This window comes from Tyto alba, unplaced genomic scaffold (genome assembly GCF_018691265.1).
Source record: "Tyto alba isolate M040663 unplaced genomic scaffold, T.alba_DEE_v4.0 Super-Scaffold_14, whole genome shotgun sequence".
In the NCBI taxonomy this organism is placed as follows: Eukaryota; Metazoa; Chordata; class Aves; order Strigiformes; family Tytonidae; genus Tyto; species Tyto alba.
In genome coordinates, this window is record NW_024881276.1 from 36,344,177 (window position 1) to 36,361,416 (window position 17,240).

Sequence of the window (17,240 nt, forward strand, 5' to 3'; positions counted from 1 at the left end):
CACTGGAGAAACTGCATTAATCTTCTGTAAAACTACAAAGACAGTATTCAGTTGGTTTGCAAGGCTAAGGGGTGGCGAGTATCCCAAGTCAACATCATTTGAATCAAAGATGATACACGTTAACTGACAATATAAAACCAAGCTTTTTATCAACATGCTCTGAGTGCTGTAAACCTGCTTGTTTGAATGTCAAAAGACAGTAATTTATCAGCTTCAGGAATTTACGGTTCTGCCTAAAACAGAGGGATGAAATTTAAACTAAAGTTCCTTTCCAGACTTATGTTTCAGAATAACTGCTGAGATTACTCTGGCACGTTTTTGAAATTGATCACTACACCTGTGTATCTACAATTAGAAACCACAAATAAATGCATGTTTTAAAATACCTAAAGTTTTACTTCCCTTAGAAATTAATGGGGGGGGGGGGGGGGGGGGGGGAAGGGGATGAGATGGAAAAGCAAGAAATAAAATTATTAATACCAGTGTGGTATACACAGCCATATTTATTAGTTCACTTCCAATTACATAAAGAGAAAGCTGAAGCCATACACAAGTGCTGCTTTAAAATAAAGACAGACTACTGTTTTCTGCAACAGTTTTATTTCAAAAAAGTACACAAGTCTGTCATGGAACTACAGCATTTTAAAATTTTGGATTTTGTTTTTACAAATTCACTCACAATAATTGCATTTTAAAATACCATTCCCCCAAAAGTGTGAATAGAAAACCTCATACTGAAATTTGTATCAATATTCAAGTCCATGCTTTGTGCATGAGAAGTATAACGTAACATCGTAACATTTTGGATTCCAGGAAATATTATTGCTCTGATTTCAACTGAGCTGTACCTCAATGCCAGAGGACCAATAACCAAACTGTCCCATAAAGCACCTATCAAGTGTATAAAAGAAGGTTTAAGTGACACAAATAGTATTATGTCTTTAGACTGGAACAAAGATCCAAGTGATCCAGAATATACACTGTTAAGAACAAAACCAAAATCTTATAATGGAAACCAGTAATAATACAGTATTCAGCATTACAGAAAAACTTGCAATTAAAAAGTCTTACTTGTACTATTAAGCAGGAAGCATACACCTAATATGAATGTGACTATCAGAGTTGATGAAGATGTATGCATTGTACATTTCTTTCAAAAGTTATGTTTTACCCCTCCAACAAGACAGTTCTGTGCACTACACAGCTTTGGAAGAAGTATCCATTTTTAGGTAAGGAAGTTTCACACAAGTATCTTTAAATATCCATTTTGGAAAGTTTATGAAAACGCTTGTAAATGTATGGACAAGTGTTACGTAACCTCTACAGTATTACAAGTCTAACACTTTATTCACACCATGCTAAAATTGAGGGGTTTCTCCTATATATATAGTAGTCCTCAACAGGCAAGTTTACAGTCAGGACATTAACTAGAGGCTTCTTGAGTTCACTTAGAGTATTTACATAATGGTACCATGCCCCCCACCCCCAATCCCTTTTTTTTTTTTTTTGTTAAATAAAATGAGACATTAAAAATGCCACCTTCTAACTGGTACATCAGCTGCCATTACTTCCTAAGACAGTTCTGTTAGCAGAGTTACCTGTAAGATCAGACACCTCACGTGTTTAACCAGTTCCTCTCCTACACAGCTAGAAATCATTGATAAACTACGGTAGCTGCTTTTGAGAATCATAATCCAGTGTAAGTGAACAATCTACTGACAAAAGAAATAACGTATAATAGCCGTATTATGTTTTCATAGTAATGTTGTATCATAACAGAAAGGCATGATGATAGCAACTTGAGGCAAAGTTTACCCCAAGTCAGAGATTCTTTATTTCAGATAAGGACTATGTCAGATTCTATTTGTTTTATTTTCCATGCAATTACATAAATAGACAGACACTGTCAAGGCTGCTAAGCCTAACAGCTAGGGTCTGAGGGCACATCATGCTGTCCTTCTGTTCTGTCCATTTATTATTTTGTACAAGCTGACAGAGCATTAAGCATGTGTAAACTCTGCTCTGTAGGCTTCGGTGAGACAGGTTTCTGTTCTTGAGTGTCCTAGGGCTTACCTGACTGTAAGTACAGGGTCTCAGGCCAAACCGGGGCGGGGGGGGACAGGTGGAGGGGAAAAAAAAAAAAATCTAAAGCAAACAAGCAAAAAACAAAACCCACATCTAATCTCACTTATGTTCACAGATGGCTAAGAACCAAATTCAGTAGGTTTGTTGCCTGGTTGCTTAGGTTTATAGCTATCTCTCACTCTGTGATTCAGTTTAGTTTTGTACTCAACATGTATTTATAACTATACCCTTTTAATTAAGGAAGGCCTTAGTTTCAAGGTAAACAATTAGTGTATGATTAAAATCTAGGAAGTCTCTTCTATCACAATAATTGGATGCAAGATGTCCCCTCAGCTACTGTTCTTCATAAGCATATGTTTGGCACAGTTACTAAACCTATTTACCACACAAGTAAAAGGCAATCATCCACCTCATTGGTACAACTGAACAGTGTTCAGGAATAGAAACACTTAGATCATAATTAGCAATTGAGGGAGTAACCAGCATTTTGAAATACAGAACAATACAGAGAGAGACACTGAAGTCACATCCAAAAATAGGCATGAAGAGGTATAAATAGTACAGAAGAATCAAGAAATCAGATCACAGTGTCAGTGTTTTAAGAACTGTACCATCATCTAAGCACCTGTTCAAACAGTAAGTTTAGGCACCAGAAATTTCATAAAAACTGAAGTTACAATCAGTCAAAGTTTATTGACAAGGCACACATGAAAGATAAAAAAATCTGATCTCTAACAGTATCAATTTACAATCTAAAAAAGTCCCAAATGTGTAAAAGTGTAAGTCTAGAACACCTAATAACTATTCAAGTTTTTAAATTCAGTATGAAGGGTATGTTCTTTACATTAATAGTGCCAGCCCAAAATTGTGCACCTAACTACAGGTAGGACAAGCATTTAGTAGTAAGCCAAAGAATTTATCACAGAACTATAAGCAACTACAAAAAAGCAGACACTAAACCTAGAAGTTTGGGGAAATGTTCTCTCTCGCACTGTTCCTACATACAAATAATCCTAACATCTTTCAACAGGCTATTCAGATATTTCCTTCATCAACATCAGTGCCACATACTATATGCCTTTAGAGTTTTCCAAAATACCTTGCAGTTTAACATCTGTAGCTAGAATAAGCTGAAGGGACTCCCCTCCTTCCCAGAAAAGGATGAAGAAGACAGTAGAAAATAGGAAGGAAGAGAAAAAAAAAATCCACAAAGATTCAAGCTGCACTAAGCTTTAAATCCAGCTTCCACAGGTATATAATCTCAGTTATCAGAAGGTATCAAAAGTCCTTAAGTATGTGTGAAAGTAAGATAAGGAACTGTTCTGTCCCTCCTGTAATGCTTTAAGCTCACTAAGAAGAAGGTGTTTTAATATTGAAACAAGATTTGTATCAACAATTCTGGATAACTATTTTCTCTCAGATTCTGGCTGCATGAAACTCTCGCTCTTAAAAGCCTAAATGTCTGTTTATAATATTCAGGGCTGTTGAAGAGGCAAGAAGTGAGCTTTAAACACCTTGCAAATTCATACAGGAAGATACTATCATCTTAAGGAAAGGCCAACTACTGCTTACATGTATACGGGAAAAGAGGTTTCCACAGCAATGTTAGAGCAAGAGGACAGATATCAAATACCAGTAACTTAGCAGCTTTCATTAAAACCCCCATGGAGCTTCTAGGCAATCAGTCTGGAAAAAAGTAAGAGCACTGCCTTAAAATCTAAACAGGCTTCAGAAAATGTAAGGTACAATTAACTTAAAACCTGTATAAAAGATACATGTTCATTCTTACTGTGACAGTAACAGTTGATCTATAGATTTTTAAAGCATAGATACCACTACCAACCACCTGATAGGACCTCTTGAATTAGATAGCGTAAGTATTAAACTGTATGACATGACTAGAACTTGTTATTACAGAAAAATTTAACGTTTCAAATAGTTTGCAAGGTCTCCTGTCATGTTTCCACTCACTGAAATTTTAAATTCAGAATAGATTCATTAAATCAATTGAACCAGTCAAATAACTGGTAGCCCCTGAAATAAGAGTTCAAGAGTGCTCCAAACACTAACAGGTTAAAGAACTGCTTGCTCAGTTTGTAAAGAACTCAAAGTCATCCTCAGTATTTCAGCCCCCCTGCAACTACATCAGATAGCGGACAAGTTCAAATATTTCTGTTATTCCAAAAGTGAGGATAAAGTTTCAGGAACTCTGAGAAACTTCACGGTCTACATATAAAATGCTTTTGTTACTTCTCACTTGTGTCTCGCTGTTACCTACTCAGAACTGCACATCAGCTGCCAGTGTCTCTTCAGCAAACTACCAGAGGTCCCAATACCTTCAGTGCCCGATATTTATTTAGGAACTTCAATGCTTTCAGCAAATAGTTCAACTGTCATATACTAATAAGTTTAAAGTTAAAATTGAGAACTGGTGGCTTTTCAAACTAACTTGTTCATTTTCTTCAAGGAAAATTGCATGCCATTGCTTAAATGAGGGATGGAACACAGTATTTTTTTCTAATACTTACAATGAACACTTAAAAAACAGCATTTAAATTAATAATATTTTATACTATGGAGCCATCTTTGCTTTGTGCTGGAATCATCACAGGAACAGCTCCCATTCTACTTAAATTAGGTGCAGCTACCTTTGAAGGTGCAAAGGTTGGGTTTTGAGCAGGAGTACGTTCAAAGTCTTCACTTGGGACTTGGCTATATGGAGTCTTGGTATATCCTTCCATATTTGAGGGAGACATTGAACCCAGAGAAGAACGATTGCTGCCTATGTAGCTGCGGGCTGTTGAACTGCGACTTTTTGGAGGTGGAACATCTTCTCTGAAATAAACAAAACCAAACAGATACAGAACAAGAGGTCAATCACTATTACTATACTGGTGCTTACAAAACAAATTTTCAGTTTGTTTCTTTCTATTCTGACACAGTAACCAAACAAGGTGCACATATTACTTCTAATTTAAAAAAACAAAAATAAAGTGTTCAGTGCCTTTAAAATCTTTACTGAAATTAGATATGACTACCCACACCACATTCAAACCAAAAAGTTCTCTGACAAGCTGATAGTATGTTAATAAACTTTCCAGATTAAGACAGAAATCTCAACTGCTACAGATCTTGCAGAAAATTAATCTTCAAATAATACTGCTCAGAAACTAGCGATGTCATTACCTGATATCATGATGTACTTCTTTCTCATATTTCTTCTCTCTATGCTTCTTACAGCAACAGAAGACAAGAAAAGCCAGTACAGAAAGACCCAGCAGAGTTCCTATAATAGCTCCAGCAATTATACCAGCTGTATTTATAGCTAGAATACATAAATAACAATACTGCTTGTTAAGCGTCAAATTTATATAACCAACTACTATTCTCTTAACGTTAAAAACAGTATGTTTCCACGTGATCCATGTTAACAGTGTATCACTGAATCACAGAGTATGCTTCAATCACATGCATTTTAAACAATAATAAGAGTTACAGCTTTCTGCGTAAAAAGCAGCATTTTGGGAATTAAAGACTTGAAGCAGCAACCATCAGTGACACAACAGGGTTGGTTTTTTTAACCTTTTAAGAGTTTAGAAAAACAAGATTATTCATTTTTAATACACAAAACACTATGTGACCGTTACACAGCAAACACTTACGAGGGGTGACATTCAGCTCAACAGAACATTCATCTGTGCCAACTCTGTTTGAGGCAACGCAACTGTATGTACCAGAATAGTCTTGAGAGGCATTTTTCAACAGAAGTTCGCCTGTATTTTTATCTACAAACAACAAAAGGTAGAGGTTTACTATTTTCCAAAGTTTAATTCCAAATCAATACTCTAGAATTACTAATCCAGCACATAAGTGATATCTTAACTAAAAAATGCCACATTAAAATATCCAAATAAAGACAAAATTCTATAGTGCTGCAAAATACTATTACTTCTAAAAGTCTTTACCTTGTTAGAAATTGATTCCACAGATTTTGACTTTAATATTAAAGTCAGACTAAACGCTCTGTCAATGTATAAGAACAGATTCTTAAAATGGCCAATTCTCTTATCCTAACATAGAATTCTAAGATACAAAAGATTAACTGCATCCCAGAAGTACTTCCTTCTCATTTTTCTGTCTAAACTGATTCTACTCGATCAGTTGAGATGCTTGCCGAACCCATGTTCAACACGAGGTGGATCTAACCTGAACACTGCGTTCCAGTGGGTGACCACTTAAGTCTGTCTCCTAGGCTGTCAGCATAGCTAATCAGTGAAAACAAAGTATTTCCCCAAGGCCTTCAAAGCCATGGACAGCTACATTTATGAGATTTTACTATATGAACTTCAATTGGCTTGCGTGCTGTAATTGCCAATAGATTTGCCATCAGCACTGCAAGAGACTACATCACAGGAACAAAGCACCACACAAATCATAGCTCCTCCTGCTGAACAAGTTAGGTAGAGTGTAGATTCTGGAGAACATGTGCAGTGCTCCTAAACCTGCATTCACAAACCCCAAACAAACCTTGCTTTATCCAGCTACGTGCCACTTTTGCATAATTCCTCATTCATTCTTGCCCAGAACTGATATTGTCAATTGAATTTTTTGTCACCATAAGACAAATTTGGGATGTGAAAAAAGGAGCGTAACCGAAGCTTAACGTCTTGAGTGGTACAGAGAAGGACATTAAGTGATCAACTGTTCACTGTCAAAGCAAGAAATAAGATACATCAAACAGCACTACCAGGAGGCAAGCTCAAAATTATGAACAGTATGAGGGTCTTCGTATGTAGCTGATGTTTAGAGATCTGTGTTCTAAGATATTACAGATTCTAATAGACTACAAACATTTAAAGGAAAATGGAGAAGTTCACAGAAGTCAGTTTTGTTTTAAAACAATTAAACTGAAGCCACAACTGAGTTTCCTGAGGCATAAATTATGGGAGGACAGGAGACTCCTATGAGGAAGAGCCACACAACTTATGTTCTCTCACCTAGACATCTAATTTGGCTACTCTTAGACACATGATACAACTTTGTCCTGTATGTCCTACACAACCTGAGTTAAAATGTCTAATTTGTAAGCAGATTCTTAAACTGCTTCATCTCCAAGGAAACCCTACCATCTCAAGATTTAAGGTTTCCATAACCACAAAGAAGATCAAAAAGAACCAGTACTGGAGCAAAACTCTTCCAGAAAGTATTCTAGAATAACTTTCACAAAGCCAAAATTCACAAAATTAACCTTCCACAATGAAGTTATTGCAATAAAAATCCAATATGACCACTACAATGAATTGGAATCCATCAATCAAAATTAAGAATATATAACTCTTTTCTGTATGTTAGCTCTTGTATGAAGAAGGTAAGCCTTCTCCATTACTCTTGACAACTTTTCTTCTGAAGATATGTATCCCTTTTTAAGAAGTTCTGTCATTTCATCAAGTAAAGGCCTCAGTTCAACCTCTAATAAAATCCAAGCTTTTATCTCCACTTCCCTGAAGGCAGCTCTAACCACTCGTCTAGACTCTGGTCTGACTCTTCTCTACTGCCCACTTGAGCACAAAAGCGGCCAAAACCAGCAAGCAAGAGAACTCACAACACTCAGACATAGGTAAGCATGATTCTGTAGACTAATGGTAAGAATCTCATCCTAAAGCTTGAAACATTTCCCAGGATGAATTAAAAAAAAAAAAAAAAAGATAATCAACTTGTTTCAAAGTCAGTTTTAGTACCCAGTGATAGGGCAGAAGTGACACTTACCTTGGCTACTCTATACTAATATTAAACATGAGATGCTCACTAGTCAAGATAAGCCAAAAATACAAATGCAATCTTTCTTAGGTATTTCAGAGTAATAAATGAACTTTGACAGTACTCAGCACAGAAGTGGCAGGAAGTTCCCGTGTGCCAGATACTCTCCTCCAGTCATAAGACAAAAGTGGGGATCCTTCTTGTGATGCACATTTCAAGATGACATCTTTTCCAATCTCCTGTGATCCTTCAATGGAACATTTAGTTCTTGCTGGCTTTACTAATAAACAAAGTATCATTGAATTAATAACAGTCACAATCAAAATGCTTACTGCTTGTGTTCTAGTTTGTCAGTCCATTTTGCTAAAGACAAAGCTTGTGAAACAAACCATTTCTATGCCTGGAAAGATTTTCTATGAAATGCAAACCAGGCGTAGAATTTTTTAAAATGCTCATTATTCTGAACATTATTCCCTTCATGATGAACAAAATGATGTCCATCCCTCCCAAAGCCTCAATAATGGATGCATCATCATAGATTCAGTATGACTTTGCCCAACAGAAGTCATGATTTTAGACATCAAAGATAGGATGGAATAAACACAAAAATGCCACTGAAAACTCAAGAAAAGCATTCTTACCATGTACAGTCAACTGTATTTTTTGGCTTTGAACTCCGGGAGCCTTCTTCACTTTGCACTGGTATGTGCCAGTGTCTGCTGACTTTAAATTCAGGATATCCAATGAACCATCACCAGATCTGGGATCAGGATTAGTAAACTGCATCCTCCCAGTCATAGCAGCATAATAATGATTATAAATCCTGTCTACAGCATACATAATTATCTATAACAAAAAAGAAATATGATTCAGAAATCCACTTGATGTGTAAACATTCAAAATAATTTAGTGTGTCCATATTCTTGACAGTTTCTTTCTACTGTTTTAAATAGTCCCAGAAGTATGACATAGCCAAATACCTCAATCTTCAAAATATTACCCTCTAATGAATACTTTAATGAATTCACACTCTAGAGGATAATCCAACTAAACACCTGCCCAAGGAGCAATGTGCCACCATTGACTTCTAACTGAAAAACTGTTCTAATTTCATTATGTAAACCTCATCTATTAAAAGGAATCATCTTATTGATAAGCCTTCCAAAAAAAGGGAAGAGTTAATAACTAAAAGAACTAATGTATTTAAAATTAAATCCTCATAAATCAGTTTTCAATCAGGAAAATAATGCCAGGTAGAAAGGCATAATTTGTTTGCTGGAACTGAAGAGTATTTAATTTGAGAGTTCTTCTTTAGAAGACAAATTGATAGTGAGAAATTTCTTGATACTTCATATTTACAGTGGAAGTTTTGGAATAACAGATTATTTGATATGACTGGTGCTTCAAAGTAATTTAAGATCACAAGCATCCCAACCTGAAAAGGTGGAACTTCAAAATGTCAGTAACAAAGTTCATCTGTTGACCTACTCAAACAACTGAATTAACACTGTCCAAAAAAGTCTCTACTTACTATTTGTTCCTTCTTCTGATTATCTGCTGGTATCAATACCCACTCAATATCTAGTGGACCTTCATCTTCTTCTGAGAGTACAAAAGTACATGGCAATGTAACTTTCTCTCCTTGTGCTGTTTCAAATGATTTTTCAGCTGAAGTTATACTTAGGCTTCTTGTTAGACCTATAAAAATATATTTTTATGTTTTAAAAACACTTCACATGCAATTTTCACCATAAGTGTTCTATTATATACTAGTATATTTAAAAATCCATCATATATTTTTCTTGTCTAGAAATCATGCCATTAGACAGAGTTGTAACCCCTTAAGAGATCCTATGCAGTATATCACTGAACACAATACAAAGTCATGTACTATTCATTTGGAATCATATCCAACAGGCACCTTTCAAAAAGTTACATCTTTCAAACCGTACAATATTTTTGTACAATTCAAGTCCCATACAAAGTTAAACCAAAAATTTTCAGCAGCAGGTTCAAGTTATTAGGTAATAACTTTACCACTACTGTCTCACTATAAAATGAAAGCATGGAACAGTGATGAAGTCTGCCAGGATGGACAGAATTGTTGCGAAGTCCTGGGTTAGATGAAGTTAAGTTATGCTGCCCTGACGTATAAGGCCTCTTCTATCTACAGGGAGTGGTCAAATGAATCCTTTCCAAAAATCTCAATTTTTTAGATTTGTTCGCCCTTTCTGCTTGTCTTACTCCTCAAAAAAAGTCTGTGTAATCCTTAACTGCATGCCTCTAAGCAAAACATGTTTTCAAACAAGTGTTTCTCAATTCAGCCCTGATAAGGAATCCATATAGTGACACAGACTCACTTAAAAGGCCTGCAGCAAGATTCCTCCTATTTTACGACAAACATAGGCTTCCCTGATCAAGCATACAGACCCATACATCACAGTCAGGAAGTGTAAAGCTCCCTTTATTCATTATGGAAACAGGTTCGGTATTTGGTACATCCACGGTTTTTCCCACCTTGCTGGGCACCAAGCTCAGATTTTCACAGTCATTTTATGTGTGTTGATTGCTATCCATCATAGCTAGACAGTCACTCAGGTATCACCACAGCCATGACAGATGCAAGGCCGCGAGAGTGGCCAGTGTGAAGATAGAATGTTCTCATGCATCTGCAGAATCATACCCTCAGATGAAATTAAATTTAAAATTATTATAAGCATTGCATTTATGCTCTAGCTTGCACTTCTGCACTAGCTCAAATTATTACCTAACTTATACTTCTCCACACAGTAGAGAACCTGTGTGCAATTCTACCTTACTGAAATTTTGTTCTGCATCAAATCTTTGGATCCTCTTCCTGATGTCAAAACACAGGGATCTTTAACAGCCATTTAAAAAAAAAAAAATAAAAATAAAGCACCTGACATACTAAATTCCAGACAAAAGCATGCAAGAAAAGACCTTCACAACTGTCAATTACAAACACACAAATTAGGTTGGATTATTTAGCTTCCTACCATTCATGGTATTACTTTGCAGGACATTACCTTCATTCCAGAAAGATAAAACAAAGCAAAAAAACCCCAAACCCTAAGAAACATCATTTTGAGGTATGAAAGAGATTTAGGTGCAGTGTTTCTCATCAACCCATGCACATCTTTTCAAAGATAATTCTAACAGGTTTGTATCACCTCTTATGAGCACAGTAAACATATCTGAGCCACTAATTCTCTGCTACTAGGCTGTACTAATACTATTTCCTAAATTATATTGATCTCCGTGAATACTGGTTGACCTGCCACAGATGCTATCCCCTTCTAAAGGATCTTTTCAGATTTCCAAGAGAAAATCTAGTCATCCTAAACCTCTTAAAAAAAGTCATTTTTCTAGTGAAATATATTAGTGCAACCCTTAAATCTGGTCAGCTTTGCATAAACGAAGACAGTATTACTACTAGCCATCGCCTCTAGAAATGGGTAGATTCAGAGCACATTCATGTTTCCATAAAGCACAGTAGCAAAGAACACAAATTCCTTATCAGTTTTCCAGTGACTTCCACATTCTTCTGTTCCCCCCTCCCCCGCTGCCTCATTAGGAAATCGTAATACAATATTCTCAAGTTCATCTTCAAATTGCATCTGTGCATTTTCATTTTACTGTATTAAAGGATTGAGATGGGATGGCAAATACAGCTTAGTGACTGATGATGAAATACATTACTTCCTTTAAAGTCTCAAATTTGTAACTAGGGAAATTAAAAGCTTTCATTCTGAAGTAAGAGTTAATCACTGAAGCAGTACTTCTGCTCTGTGACAGCATCCCCAGTAACAGTGACTTTGACATTCAAAGTTCCACAACAGATGACCACAGAACATGCATTTGCTTTCCCCTCCCTGTGAGGGGACCTGCTGAGAATTTCACAAGGTTCTTGGGAATTCAGGTAAAAGGAGCATAATGTCATCTGCCTCTTCACACTGGGTAAGGGGTAACAGAATTCATACTTTGGAGATGCTATGACACACCTGTACTTCTGAAAAGTATGAAGCCTCTAATTTTTAGTTGACATCTGCTGAAACACACAATATGGCCAAAACAAACTGGACATATGAGTATTCATATGGTGATTGATATTTTTTTTACTAATTTTCTAAACAAATAGGACTTGTACAATCAGTGTTTTATTTCTTTCCCTCTTGGGCCATTACTTGTTCATCTCTCTGGTAGTTTCAAACAAATACAAAAGCAGAAATAACAGTCCGGTGCAACCAGAAGTCCCTGAAGTTATTAGTTTGTTCTGACATAGCTAAGAAGCATTAGATTCTTCAACTAGCTCTTGCCTCTCCATTGCCTGGCAACTCCATGCAAGTATAATTTCAAAGTGGATATTACACAAATTGTTTTTCATTCAGACAGCAGAACACTGAGAGACACTGGGAATAAGGAAGAAAAATTATGTTAAAGCTGGGAGTAACACATTTCAGAGACATATTCCTACGAAACTAGGCTCCAACAGTCCTGCCTATCACCTGGCAGCTTGCTTAAAGTGCTTTAAAAGCCACAAATAGCAGTTCTGTCTCAGCTTCTACTACAGCACTCATTTCTCTAATCTAAAAACATATGAAACAACATATCAGCCATAAACCAAATAAAAGCAGAACCCAAGAGGCTAAAGTGAATTTATCCCATATAGAAGACTGTTACAAAAATTGAAGCTTTTGAAGTGAATAGTATGTTCATGTACATGGACTGCACAAACATGTCAATGGAAGATGAAGCACGTGAACCTCAGGATAGCTCTCAATCATTCCTGAATGTGAAGCTTGCAGCACACATTAGCTGATATAAGCAGTACCCAAACATTGGTCTGAGCTTTCTAAGTCTCATCGATTTTTCATAAATCTCAATTCCTTTCTTACTGCATGTCCCCCAACCTTACATTTTTATTATACTAGTGCTCCACAGTCTCTTTCGTACACTAAGAACACAAACATATGAATCTATCTTCCTCTTTCTCTTTTTTTTTTTTTTTTTGGTCAACATTAGAATGACAGGCAGAAGCAGCAAGCATCTCAAAGTAGCTGTCAGAGCTAGCTGGGTTTGAACTGAGCATTAGCAATGAGGGAGTGGCAGGTAATACTAGTTGGAGATTCCCTTCTGAAAAGGAAACACACACATCTGCTGCCAGATATGCTAGGTTGGCCAGATTCAGCATGTTCAAGAAATTGCTGAGGGTCCTCCAACACATCCTGCAAGTTAGCAACCCGCTGCAGGACTGGTGCTGCAGACAGTGTTTCAATTTTTATGGCCACAAGTACTCCTGAGAAATGAGGGCTGCCAAATTAGAGATGGAATCCACTTGACAAAGTGCATTAGGAACATCCTCATCAAATCTGGTGACAAGCACTTTAAACGAGATGTCTATCAGGGAATGGTGATAGAATTTTGCAGCTAAGGGAGGAAAACAGAGATTCAGAAATATTAAGTACATGGGTCAGGCTCATGGGAGGAAGAGAGACCTTGGCAAGGATAAAACATGTTGAAAGGGGAATGACCTCAAGTACCTGTACACAGAACTATGACACCGGAGCAACTGAGACACATGGGATAGTTCTCAGGACTGGAGCTTTGTCCTGGATGCTATGGAAAGCACACAAGCTTTCTAGGAAAGCCAGGAAGGAAAGAACAGCCGGTGAATTGCCGTCTACCTGAAGCAGCAGCTGGAACACAAAAAGCTGTTCTACAACTGGACAACAGGCTGGTTTAAGAGCTTGTAGGTCAGGTTTAAAGGAGAGATCCGTGTGGGCAACACCACAGTCAAAGTTTGTTACAAATCACCTGATTAGAGTAAGAAAGCAGATGATGTCTATTTCAGCAATTCCAGAAAGTCTCTAAAATCAGAGAGACTGGTTATTGTGGGACACTTTAACCTCCATGACATCTACTGGAAGGGCAACACAGCATGACACAAACAATCCAGGAGGCTTCTGGGAGATCTCGGGGAAAAACAGATGCTAAGTGGGTCAACCCATCTGACACTTTCTTGGAATTGGTTTCAACAAAAAAAGGAAGAATGTGTTGGGGATGAGATCAATGACAGCCTTGACTGTAGTAACCAGAAAATAGTGGAGTTTAAAAACCCGAGGAGTGAGGAAGGCATATGCAGTACAGACCCTGCACTTCAGAAGTACAGGCCGACCTACTCAGTACGTAGAATTCTGGAGACCCAGTTCTGAGAGGCAAAAGAGCTCAAGAAAGCTGGCAGGTATATAAGGACAACTACTTCTAGCCACATGAAAAGTACATCCCAACACTCAGGAAAATAAGCAGATCCATCAGCAGCTCAGCCTAAGGAAGAGGAAGTGAGAACAGTCTGCCAAAGTAGGAATATAGAAATATTGCTAAGGCATGCAATGTCCCTGGCTAGGGAAGTCAAAACACAACCAAAGTTGAAAGAAGCAAGGGGCTTCAGTGCAACATGAAAAGCTGCTACTACTACATGAGCAGTAAAGAAACAAAAAGGAAAATAGGACAGGTGATTTAGTGACAGCTGACAGAGTCAAGAACAAATGACTCAGTGTTGACTCTGCTTGGAGCAGAAGGTTGGATGACTGAGGTCACGTCCAACACAAACAATTCTGTAATTGCATTAAAGATCTCTACGAAGCCGATACAAAGTGACAAGGTGACATTTTCTCCAACCTTTCCCAAGCCTCACCTCCTTCAGTTTCCACTCAAATCAGGAAGACTCAGTTTCTTTTCACCCCCTTAGTATGCTCCTCAAAACACGAGTGGATCAACTGTGGTATCTAACTGCTAGTACATGACAGGCAGACATTCTGTCAACCTAAGTGAAGATCTGGATTTGTTTTTGTTAGCGTGAATAAAATTTTGGGCCTTTTTCAGATTTGTTTTAACACACCAGAAAGATGAAGATCCCTCAAGTCAGTTACCCCACTTATTCAGAGATGCTTAGCATTAAAATACGTAATGTTTAATTGCAGCAAACAAATCACTGCAAAGCTTAGACTCAGAAGCATGCAACAGATTCTCAAAAAACAACTGAAAACAATCAACACAGAAGTGCAATTGGTCCAAATAAGTGTCTATTCTCCAAATACTCTGCAAGGAGAACACGTGCCATATTCATTGGGGCAAAGAGAAGAATGGACCTTTGGGACTGGGTGAGAAGAGACAAGCACTATTCCTCAATGGAGAGTAATAAGTATTATCCCTTATAGAAGTTTATATCAGAGGGTAAGAGGTTAATACACATTTTGGATTCTGAGCATTCAGATTTAAGTTTCTTAATGTGGAATAAAATACTCTTTCTCTGGGAAATTGACCCTAAAGAACACTGCAAACTGCATCTCCATGACTGAAGAAGTTTTTCGTACTATTTCTGAAGGGTTACAAACTAGTATACCATCTTTAGAGAAATGGTATATATTTCCTTCTGAATATCTGAACATACCTTCAAATACCACTTGAGTGGAACAGTTTAGCAAACGACATTATTAATATTTTTAGGAATAATCTAGGGAAATTTGAATGTTTGATAGAATTTGATGGAAATTGTTTTCTACTATAAAAGAATCTTCAACACAGAAAGTAGACAAATTTTAATAGAACAAAGCCTTTTCCATTCCAACACAGATACTAGCAGAGCTGTGATCTACACTGAAAAAATAAGAGAAAGCAACTTTTCACTAGGTTAATTACTTACACATTTAATATCATCTTAATTAAATGAAAAAATTTACAAGTTCAGGATACGCTGAAATTCTGGATTGCTGGTTTACACAAACTTAGGTGTAAATTTAAACTTGTCATGAACGTTTCTGGCATCAGACAGCGCTATGCTACAGAAGCGCGATGTAACCCAGCAGACAGCCCCTGCCTAGCTGGGTGACACCCGGGACAGGATCCCACTCGGCTCGAACAGCAGACAGCACGGCGGCTGGCGCACACACACGGAGGAGCAGGCGTAGGGGAGACGCACCACCGAGGCAGGATGGCCGCCAGGTTCAAACCCATGTCTGAAATGGCAGCCACCAAGAAGCACAACTGCAAAGCAGCACAGACTGCTGCTGCATCGGGTGAGACTAGAGCTCAGTGATGTTGCTGTACTTTAAGCCATACGTGACCCATCCCCAACCTGCATTTGCACAGCACTTCAACTTTACTAGCAGGCTCTCCGAAAACCACCTTGTTTGCCAGTACCTGTTTGTAAATAAGGAATGGCTGTAAATACCTAAATGCTTTTCTTCACAGAACGAGGCCTTTAGAAGTAAAGAACAATGATAACCAGGAACGTATATTAGTGCTTTGAGATACAAGCTGTAAGATTGACTTAAGAGATGCTTCAGCTTAAACTCTTCTTTCAAATACAGATTTTAGATGTACCTGTGATCAAATCTTTTCACTTGATAAACTTCAGACTCAAGAACCAACCCCACACCATTCCCATTTTACCTCTGAATATGCCTCTCATCCACAGTTAATCTACTTTTTTTCAGCTTCCTCTAATGGTATTATAGAGCAAAGTTCCTTAACACTCCCCTTTCCCACCTCCACTCAGACAGAAGTTCTACAATGTGTTATTTAAAAGCCACATTTCTGAAATTAGGTCCTGTAGAACTGAGGGAGTCAACTTAAATTTACACCCCTGGCAAGTAGGGAGTACGCACCCAATGCAGGTACACACTGAGGAGGGCCTAGCTGAGGGAGACTTCCCAGTGTTTACTGGCACAATCAGAAGACAAACATAAGTCTCCTTCGTGGCTGAAATCTCCACAAGACATTTTAGTGACTTTCACAGCACCCAGGAGCTGAGTCACATCAGCACAGCCAAGATGGCCACAAACTGTAGAGTCTCCTTATGCTGTTTTGCCACAGTTTATCATAACTGCACCACAAACCAAACCTGAGCTTTACCAGAGGAAACCCCCAAAGGCTAAAAAAACCCTAGCTTCAGATTTGGGTTCTCAGTTTCCAGCATATTACCTCCAACAGCAAGAGCAAGGCCCCATTACAGTCATAGCTTTCTGGAACTTGGGCCAAAAACGCTATGAAGCTTTGGTGCATCTAACTTTCCACATGTCATAAACCCTACAACTTCTGTCAGTCATCACCATGCTGCAAAAGATCCTGAAAACACAGTGTCCCTGGTCTTGATGAAGTATAACACAGATTAAGGCTGAGTTAACCCCACCTTAGTTTCTGTAGAAGTTATATTAGGCTTAGGAAATTCAAACTGAGCACCTTGAGGGGACAGAGAGTGAAGGGAAGACAGTCAATTCCAGTTTTTCAGTCAGCTCTAATTTATTTTCACAACTTCACTGTTTTTTCAATGGGACACATGACATGGAACACCACAAAAAAAGGTTGCTAAAGAGCCT

The 17,240-nt window shown here is 37.7% G+C and overlaps 1 protein-coding gene across 2 annotated transcripts in view; it reads right to left on the reverse strand.

The window, feature by feature from the left end:
• Positions 1-17,240, reverse strand: part of CXADR (CXADR Ig-like cell adhesion molecule) — a 37,508-nt gene that overhangs the window by 8,590 nt on the left and 11,678 nt on the right. The window contains exons 2-7 of one of the 2 annotated variants that reach the window (XM_042788849.1): positions 9,374-9,540; positions 8,484-8,688; positions 7,967-8,122; positions 5,748-5,870; positions 5,272-5,410; positions 4,734-4,920 (exon numbers count right to left, since the gene is read on the reverse strand). In XM_042788849.1, coding sequence (XP_042644783.1) covers positions 4,734-4,920; positions 5,272-5,410; positions 5,748-5,870; positions 7,967-8,122; positions 8,484-8,688; positions 9,374-9,540 — 977 coding nt within the window. Of the gene's footprint in view, positions 1-483; positions 4,921-5,271; positions 5,411-5,747; positions 5,871-7,966; positions 8,123-8,483; positions 8,689-9,373; positions 9,541-17,240 lie in introns of those variants that run through there. The other variant, XM_042788848.1, reaches the window with a different exon arrangement.